This window comes from Poecilia latipinna, unplaced genomic scaffold, assembly GCF_001443285.1.
Source record: "Poecilia latipinna isolate Pla-1442-1.1 unplaced genomic scaffold, P_latipinna-1.0 Scaffold897, whole genome shotgun sequence".
Classification (NCBI taxonomy): Eukaryota; Metazoa; Chordata; class Actinopteri; order Cyprinodontiformes; family Poeciliidae; genus Poecilia; species Poecilia latipinna.
This window is the reverse complement of record NW_015113513.1, coordinates 80,055-89,377: the sequence shown is the minus strand read 5'-3', so window position 1 is coordinate 89,377 and position 9,323 is coordinate 80,055. Positions and strand designations below refer to the sequence as shown.

At 38.4% G+C, this 9,323-nt stretch overlaps 1 protein-coding gene across 2 annotated transcripts in view; it reads left to right on the top strand.

Annotated features, from left to right (window-relative positions):
- The window catches only part of mst1rb (macrophage stimulating 1 receptor b), a 29,549-nt gene that overhangs the window by 4,458 nt on the left and 15,768 nt on the right, over positions 1-9,323 (top strand). Inside the window, exon 2 of one of the 2 annotated variants that reach the window (XM_015048683.1) lies at positions 4,462-5,723. In XM_015048683.1, the coding sequence (XP_014904169.1) occupies positions 4,462-5,723 (1,262 nt within the window). Of the gene's footprint in view, positions 1-4,418; positions 5,724-9,323 lie in introns of both variants that reach the window. The other variant, XM_015048684.1, reaches the window with a different exon arrangement.

The following is a 9,323-nucleotide window of genomic DNA, read 5'->3' as shown; positions in this document are numbered from 1 at the left end:
GGTGGTAAATATAGTTGTGTGTTATATTTTTTTTTTTTGTGTTTTTTTTTTGTTGGGGGGGGGGGGGTGTTTGGATATTTTGAAACATTTCATCTAATTGTTCTTTCCCGATAGACATCTTTCAGACCGCTGAGTGCTGAGCTCACCAGAAAGTTGGAAAACAGTTTATGAATCATAACTTTCTTAAACCTTATCACAAGAAAGCCAAATATTGAAGTTAAATTTGTAGAAAGATATTTTTCCTCACAATCCCTTGAAATCACACTAAACCTTTCCTGCTTTAGATCTTTTAGGATAACTGGTTGTTAAGTTTTTTATTGCGTTTTTTTGTTTGTTTTGTTTTTTTTTTAAACTCAGACATTTATTTACACTAAAGTCATTATGCCTTTAGGCAATGTTGGAAAGCTCAGATGAAGATGACTCAGCTTTGTAAGCGTCTGATGCGTTCATTAACAACATTCGAGGTAAACGGAGGACGACTGGTGGATTTTTGTAACGCAGTATCTCAAACACACTGCTTCATCATGACAAAAAAAATAAGTAAATCAAGATATAGAAAAAGAGAAATATTCAACCTTGGGCACAATTTCCATATGCCTGAATGTTATTCATAGAGGAAGAAACCGTTATTCTAATAGCGACAAAGCTATTGGTGAAGAGAAAGAGATTACAGTGAACAACACTGCAGCTGCTTGGCCAACATAATGTCCCATTTGGAGCTGGGATTTACAGAACTGCAAGTGGCTGTTTGGACTTTCCGTAATAGCTCCTAATAACTGGGGCTAATAATGATAAAGGAACAATTCATGTTTTTAAATAAAATTCAATATCAAATGCAGGTCTTTAGCTGTTTCTCTGTATTTTGAAGGAACAATTACTCAGAATTTCCACCGCACAATGACAATAAAAGTACCAGTGATGTTTTTCAGATTTACTTTTTGAAATAAATTTCATCAAATGTTAACAGGAGAAATGTATCTGTTTTTTTTTTGTTTTTTTTGCCAAACTTTCAACTTTTTCTTTATATTAAAAGCTAGAAATAGGAGTGAAATGGCCGATCTTTAAAAATGACATCACATTTTCTACAGTAGATATGCAACAAAGATTATGTTGTCATTGTTCAAAAGGTCATGTAGCATTTGTGGCTCTAAAGTTTTATTCAGCTTTAGTGAGGCGTAAAAGTGGTGCTTTGGTGAGGTCGTAGACTCCTGATTTGGAGTGGGTAGCTTGCTATCCTGAGAACACCATCCTTAAAGTGAAGCACGGTGGTGGCAACACCATGTTGCGGGACTGTTTTGCTGCAAGAGAGATTAGTGCACTTCGCAAAATAGATGTGAAGTGCACATCTGTATGGAAATGTCGAGGTAACATCTCAAGACATTAATCATGAAGGCAAAGCTTGGGGACAAATGGATCTTCCAAATGGACCATAACCCTCAGAATGCAATCTAATTAGTTCTAAAGTGGCTTAATGACAACAAATCCTGATAAAACTTTAATTTCAGGGCCAGAGGTGATCTGTGTGATTGATGCGGTTTCCAGACCTGACGCGGTTACACCAGTTTTTTAGGAGGAATGGGCCAACATTCCAGCAAACCATGTGATGACCTTCTGCAAGGAAACCCGAAACATCTGACCTAAGTCATACAGCTGAAAGACAATAGTAGCAAATAGTAAAAGGAATGCGAGTAAACCTTTGAAGTTTAATCAAAGTTAAACAAAAAATAACTTTTATTAACTTGGAAATCAGTTTATAAAAATAACTTTTGTATTCTTAGTAGTGAGAAACGTGCCTTTTTACAAAGTTTATTTTAATATCTGGCTTGACCTGCAATATAAACAAGGCAGAGCAGCACTAATGATGCCTAATTTTACATATTTTCAGCAGAAGAACTTTGTGTCTTGATCTGAATTTTGGTGTTAATCTTGAATTGATTTATGGAACAGGCCTGTAACTATGACTAATTTTGCTGGATGATAAATTGTCCCAGAAGTTATTGCAATAAATGATAATATTGGTGTTTTGAGACCATTTTCAAGTAATATAGAGATCAATAAACTCTCAAATCTAATGAACATTTAACACTGGATCTTGAAACTGTGTCATATGAATGTGACACAGTTTTAATCACAGCTCATCTCCGTTAATCCCAGTGGAAATCTCTGTTTTGATTCTTGACATCCTTCCTTTTTTGTTTCCTCGTTCGCCTGAGTGCCATTTATCAGAAGGAACTGTGGAATATCACGGTGGACAGTTCGTTCTCGACCCACGGGTCACGTCCTTGAGGCCGAGTCAATTGAGCGAGGGAATATAATGGTCTAAAAAAAAAAAACAGTCTGCAGAGCCGCGCTGTAAATAGCACAATGAGCTGAAACCGGTTTGCAACCATTTCCCCCGCTTTATTCACTGTGTGAGTCAGACAGAAAGTCAATCAGTGCCATTACTATGTACACCCATGTCCTCACACCTTAACCTCAGGTTCACATGGAGATGAAAATGTTAAAATGTAACACGACATAAGCGGCATCCTATGAATTATTGATGCAAGGACGTTCTCGTTCGGCAAACTGCTCCGTCTGGCTGCTTAGTAGAGAACGAGTGTTTTTCTTTTTTTTTTTCTGGAGTAAAATCTCCTTTTTATGGCCTGAATAAAGTTTGTTTACTTCTAAACAAAATGCTCTGAGCTGATTACCTTCAGTGACAGGAGCGGAAAAGTACTTTCTTCGCCTGGGAGTTTTCAGGAGGTACATTGTGTCTCCTCGTCGTGAGTTCACGCACATCTTTCCCCTCCGCGAGGCACGTAGAGGTTGTGACAGGAATGCAAACTAGAGAGGCCAGATTTCTTGAATGCAACTCTACTGTAATGTGTCGAGTTAATGATCCACGTGACGACGTCTGTGCAGAATGAAGGGAAGGGTCGTGGTTGGTTGTTGTGCAGAGATCGGTCAGAGAGAGCCAACGGAAACATTTGGATTCGGTGGGTTCGAGTTCAGCAGCAGTGATTAACCTGCTCTCTGCTCTCTTGCATAAAACAACTAATTTGGAGAATTTCCATTTTTGGACTGACAAAAATAGACATGGGAAAACACAAAGCAGTGCAGAATTACAAACCAAAGACCTGTTGAGTGGGGTCAATATTTTGCAGAAGCATCTTTTAATGCAGTTATAGTTGCATTTTTTTTTTGTTTTGTTGTTTGTTGGTTATGTTTTTAAGAGTTTTGCACATCTACAGAATTAAATTCTTCTTTTCAAAACAAGATCAGTCAAACTGAACACACTGCAAAATCACAAAATTTCACCAAGTATTTTTCCCCTAGTTTCTAGTGCAAATATCTAAGTACACTTGAAATAAGACAAAACTAGCTTACAAGTTAGAGGAGCTTGTTTTAAGTTAATAATTCCTTAATATTGATTTAAAAAAGCTTCTAGTTCCACTGGCAGATTATTTCACTTATAACAAGTCATTTTCCCTGTTATAAGAGAAATAATCTGCTTGAAAACCATGCATCACTTTTCTTCCACTTATCATTAATGAACTCTTTCATGCTGGACTGTCATATAAAATTCCAGCAGCATGCTTTAAAGTTTGTCGTAATCTGCCAAAATGTGGAATTATCGAAGGGGTATGGATACTTTTGCAAAGCACTCATTCTATTGTGACATCCTGAAAACAGGATGTCACAATAGAAACAGATTTAGTCGCGTTTGGCGAAGCTCCCTGTTTGATTACATAAACATTTCTACTAAGTGTTGTGGTGATTCACAGGGCATTCTTCTCTTTATGACTACAGATGCTTTTATCATCAGTCTCCATCAGAGTGTTGATGCTTATGGTCCCATTTATAATAGAATGAAGAAATGAATATGAATAATATGATTATAAGTTATAGGACTATAACTTTTATCTTTACATACTAGAACAGTGATTTAGCTTCTGCTTATCTTGCAGGATGGTAAGCAATGTCAACTTGGAATAAACCGCAGATGAACAGAGGAAATTAAACAATTCTTTCCAAATGCAAAAAAACCCCAAAAAACAATTGTTCTTGTTCTTGCCACCTTGAGTACAGGCTAGTGCATCATGTTCAATTACAAAGAAATTTGACTGTTTACTCAAGGCAGCAAAAACTGGTCAGGATATTTCATACTTTACAACAACTCCAGTGCAGAACTCTTGAGAAGTCCTCATAGGGACCGCCCACTGCTGCTTTTGTTGGTATAGTAACCACACCCACTTCAAATTTCTGATAAATCTTTAAAAAATTGTGGAACACTTAACACCTGCCAGATGATGTGTAAAAAATAAGCTGCAAGAATTACTAAACCAGGCCTACAGGAACAGAATGATCTCACATTTCCTAAATTAAACTAATGCCTTTAACAATTGAACTACATTTTTTTCTCCTTCTCTTTTTAGGTGTTATTAGCTGGTGCTAAGGATGTTTTTGTTGTATCACCAGGCGTGGAGGTAGTCCTACATCATTTGTGTGTTGTTCCCCCTCTGAACCTGGGAGTGGCGATGGTCCACTGGACCACAGTGTGGGGGACATGCATCCGGCTCCAGACTCTGCTGGCCTTTGCCTTGGCCAACTGTCCCTCACAGACCCCCAGCCCGGTCAACTTCTCTGTCGTTTACACCATGCCCTTCTTTCAGGCACAGGGACCCATTCAGAACATAGTGAACAACTCAATTTACCAGGAAGTCTACGTGGCCTCGAAGAATGTCATCGAAGCCGTCAACAGGAGTCTGGAAAAGGCCTGGGAGCTCCGCACTGGGCCGGTTGGAAGCCCAGAGTGTCGCATATGCAACTTATGCGATATCGATAAGGATTACAACTTTCTGGAGGATACGGACAATCAAGTGTTGGTGTTGGACACTCCTTTTATGTATTTATATTCCTGTGGAAGCTCTCAGTATGGTGTTTGCTATTTTCATCAGCTGAACTCAAACGGAGAACTACCTTCTCGCTCTAAGTGTCTGTTCAGGAAGAGTGCAAACTCTGCTGCTTATTGTCCAGACTGCGTGGCGAGCCCTCTTGGTACCAAAATGTCAATGGTAGAGGAGGGCCAGGCAGTCTACTTTTTCGTTGCTGCCTCTGTCAATGATAGCGTTACCCAGCGTTATGGAAGGAAGTCGATATCAGTCCGCAGACCACTGGCCACAGAGGATGGTTTCTATAGTGATGTGCGAGGCCTTACTGTCCTGCCCACCCTCCGGAGGACTTACCACATTGACTATGTCTACAGCTTCTTCACTCAGGAGTTTGTCTACTTCCTCTCGGTCCAAAGAGAGAGCCCAGATCAGGAGTCATCTCCGTTTCAGACTCGCCTGGGACGTCTGCCACGGAGCGAGTGGGAGGTGAAGAGGTATCGCGAACTGATCCTGGAGTGTCGCTTTGAGCCTAAGCGTAGGAGGAGGAACGTTCGCGAGCCCTACAAGGACGTTGTGTACAACGTGGTCCAGGCGGCCTACTTCGGCAAGGCCGGCAGGGAACTGGCGGAGGAACTGGGGGCGGAGGAGGAGGACGACATCCTCTATGGGGTGTTTGCTGTGACTGATGACAATGGGGTGACGGAGAATGACTCGGCTCTGTGCGCCTTTCCTATGGACAGCGTGAACAAGGCGATCATTGACGGCGTTGATGATTGCTGTCAGTCTGGACCAGAGCAACTCTCCAGAGGGCTTTGCCACTTCCAGCCGTGTGAAAGCTGTCCACATGAGGTGAGTCTATTGGTTCACAACAACAACAGAACAAATCCACTTCATTGATGTGATACTTGATGTAATGGAAAGGTCCGCAGTTCCATTTATGGACTGCAGAGATGGTAGCTTGACTTAGAGTTGTTGTCAGGAACTCAGGTCTCATTCACAACCTTTAACTTAGGCAATCAAGGGAGAAAGTAAAAATATAAAGTTTTTATTTATATTAATTAAAATGCTACTTGTTATAAGAGGACATATTTTCCTAGGCAATGTAATAATCCTGTTAATTTATAATAATTGTCCTTATTTTAGTCAAAGATTATAGTTCAGTAGAAAATTGTGTATCGGACTCACAGGAGTGTAAAGTATTTACGCTGTCAGTGTGCCCTCTGGTGAACTTATTGCACAAAAAAAATTTATTTTTATAATAATAATTTCTCATGACATTAACTAAATGTGTTATTGGACTTTACAACACTATGTCCCATGTTTTCATGAAAAACACTAATTTACCACTCTATCTTTTCTCATGTTTGATTATTGGAGTGACTGTGGCTCTGTGAGTAGAGTAGTCATCTTGTGATTGAAAGATTGTAGGTTTGATTCCAACTTCCACCTGCCACACACTGATGTGCCACTGAGCAAGGCACTTAACTTAACACGACCTACTGATCTGTGTGTTTGTGAGTGAGAATGGGTGAATGTGACTCTAGTGTAAAGCACTTTAATGGTCAAAATGACTGGAAAAGCACTATATAAGTTCAAACCAGGGCTGCACAGTTGGTAGAGCTGTTGCCTTGCAGCAAGAAGGTTCTGGGTTCAATTCCCAGTCTTTCTGCTTTCTTCCTTTCTTTCTATGTTGCCCTGCAACAGACTGGCATCTATGTGATGTGGAGTTTTAATGATTTATAACGACATGCCCATGTTAGCTGTGGTTTTATAATAACAACCACAGATGTTTCTCAAACTAAATCTGTAATAAATAACTTACGATAAAATAGACTAAACTTACCCTTAGGCGAGTGACTTTTCGTTTTGTTGTTAAGACGCTTTTCAAAATAAAATTGATTTGTTAAGAAATTCAACTTTCTCTCTTAATCACTCGTAACATTGTGCCTCTGTCTGTAATTGGTGAAGTACCCTGGGATATTTTTGCTATTTAGACTTAATAAGAAAACATAAATGCAGATTTAGACCATTTTTTTAAAAATAATTTGGCAAATTGGAATATGTAGAAATATTTTTGTTTTGTGCACTTTACAGTGAAGGAGTGGGAAATGTTTAAATTTGAACTAACAGGTGTTCATGAAACTATTTCCTGTTTTCCTTATTGTCATGTCAAAAAACTGGCGACATCCTCAGGGTGTGACCCGCTTCTTGAACAATGACCGCAAACGCACATGTACACACTCACACACGCACACAAACGTGCACTCACACACTCACATACATCACATACACACACACACACACACACACGCACGCACGCACGCACGCACGCACGCACGCACGCACGCACGCAACAACGTAAGAACAGTTGGGTATAGAAAATGAATGAATGACTCTTCCCTATCAGATTTTTTGTTTTACCTTTACGTCAAAAGGTATAAACAACAGTTAAGGCTGAATTTCAAAATCAGTCAAACTGCAAGTCCTTTTATTTTGAAGAACCACAATAATCTTTGAAAGGTAATTGTATGAGTAATTAGCAGCTCTTCATTAGCAGCTCTTCATGACAGGTTCTGAAAAAGATAACGTTTAAATGTTAATGCATAAACTTAGGCTTAATGAAAAAGCAGATGTGAACATAATTTGCACTCATAACTTAGACACTAAATTGCATGCATACAGATACAATGTTTGCCTCATTCATTAGACTTGATTTGGGACTCATGATTGTTTTATTACGTGTGACTGATCTGAATTGTGCTGGAACGAGAGAATATGATAAGATGAGAATGAGATCAGGTAATTGATAAGATTGTATTTACAGGAATACATTTCCTTAATTACTGTTCAGGTACAGTCGCTGGATGAAGAATTATCACTGCATGTGAAATTTTAAAGTATCTTTGGCATGTTTCAACAGCTTAGGACTGGTTGAAACGAGTGGAGCGATATATGATTATTTTAGCCAAAAGAAGTATTTCTGACTGAAAAAAAAAGTATAAGAATTATCTCTTCACATGTTAAGGCAGGTGCAGCACAGCTGTAGAAAAATAATCTTAATATGCCTCATGAAAGAAAGCAAAGCCATGAGTCATGTCTTAAATTTCTAACGTGAACAACCTGACATGGATCGAGTTAGATGAACACAAAGAAAAAGCCCTGGAGAAGTCTTTAAATAAAACCAGCAATTCCTTGGAAGCACCATGTTTGAGAAAAGTCTATAAAAACAAATTGTTTAAGATCAAATCCAGAAACAATTAAGATGGAAAAGTTGGTTATTTTAATCCAGGGTGACATAATTTGCATTTGTGAAGAAGTGTAGAAACAACATGTCGCACCATAATGTTACTTTGGTAGCTCAAGTGGGACATTAAGGGACAAGGGTGTAAAGAAAATGGATGGATGGATGGATGGATGGATGGATGGATGGATGGATGGATGGATGGATGGATGATATTTATTGATGCTCTTGTGGGACAAATGGTAAAAATAACATTTCTGAACAGGCAGTCAGTTTTTGTTTTATTTTAACATCATTACTTGGAATTTATAAAGACAACGATAAATCCAACTTCTTTTCATCACTATAAATGTTTCATAACTGAAAAATGTATAGTGATGTTATCTGTCTGTCTGTTTGTCTTATCTATTTTATCTATCTCTAGTTTTCTTGAGCAGGAGGAGAGGAAATCTGGGTTACAGATTTCTTTTTGGTTAAAAAAATGCCATGAAAAAGTTCTTAGGGAAAACATCTCACTTCCTGTTCAATGTTATTATTATTACTATTGTTTTATAAAATAGTTGCATGATGTACAGAAAATTGCATATTTTTTTAGGATATTATCGTCTCACAGCATATGGTGTGTTAATTCTCCAGGGGAAAGCTTAGAAAAAGGCTACTTATTTTCCCAATTCTCATGCATATTTCCCATAGCATACATGCTTTCTCTGCTTTGGCACCAGTGCTACCAGTAGGGAGGAGGACTGGTAACGTGGGGATTGTGGTGAGAAAACCTTTTCCATTAAGTCCCATGTAAACAGCTGTCTTGGAGAATTCATGGGAAATTTTATGGCTGAAACTTTTGCAACAATATTTAATAGTTTGGATGTTACTTCATTTTAGTTAGAGATTTAAACACAAGATCCATAGTAACTTCACAACTAAGTTTTATTGTTCATAGTGGTTTGTTTTGAAGTTATGCAGTTATGTTACAACTAAACAGTGTTTGTAATGTTTCTGATAGTCTGTCTTTTATTAAAATTAGAATGAAATCTCCTTTCCTCAGGCTTCCTCTACTCTAAATATTTCTTATCCAGCCACATGTGTTGTCCAACCCTCTTTAATGCACTCAAAAGTCCAAACCACCTGTGCTAATAAAGAAGAGTAGAAAATATTATCTGAGACTGAAATGTTTTTGTTGATTTTTTTTTTCTGGACAAATTTTCAGG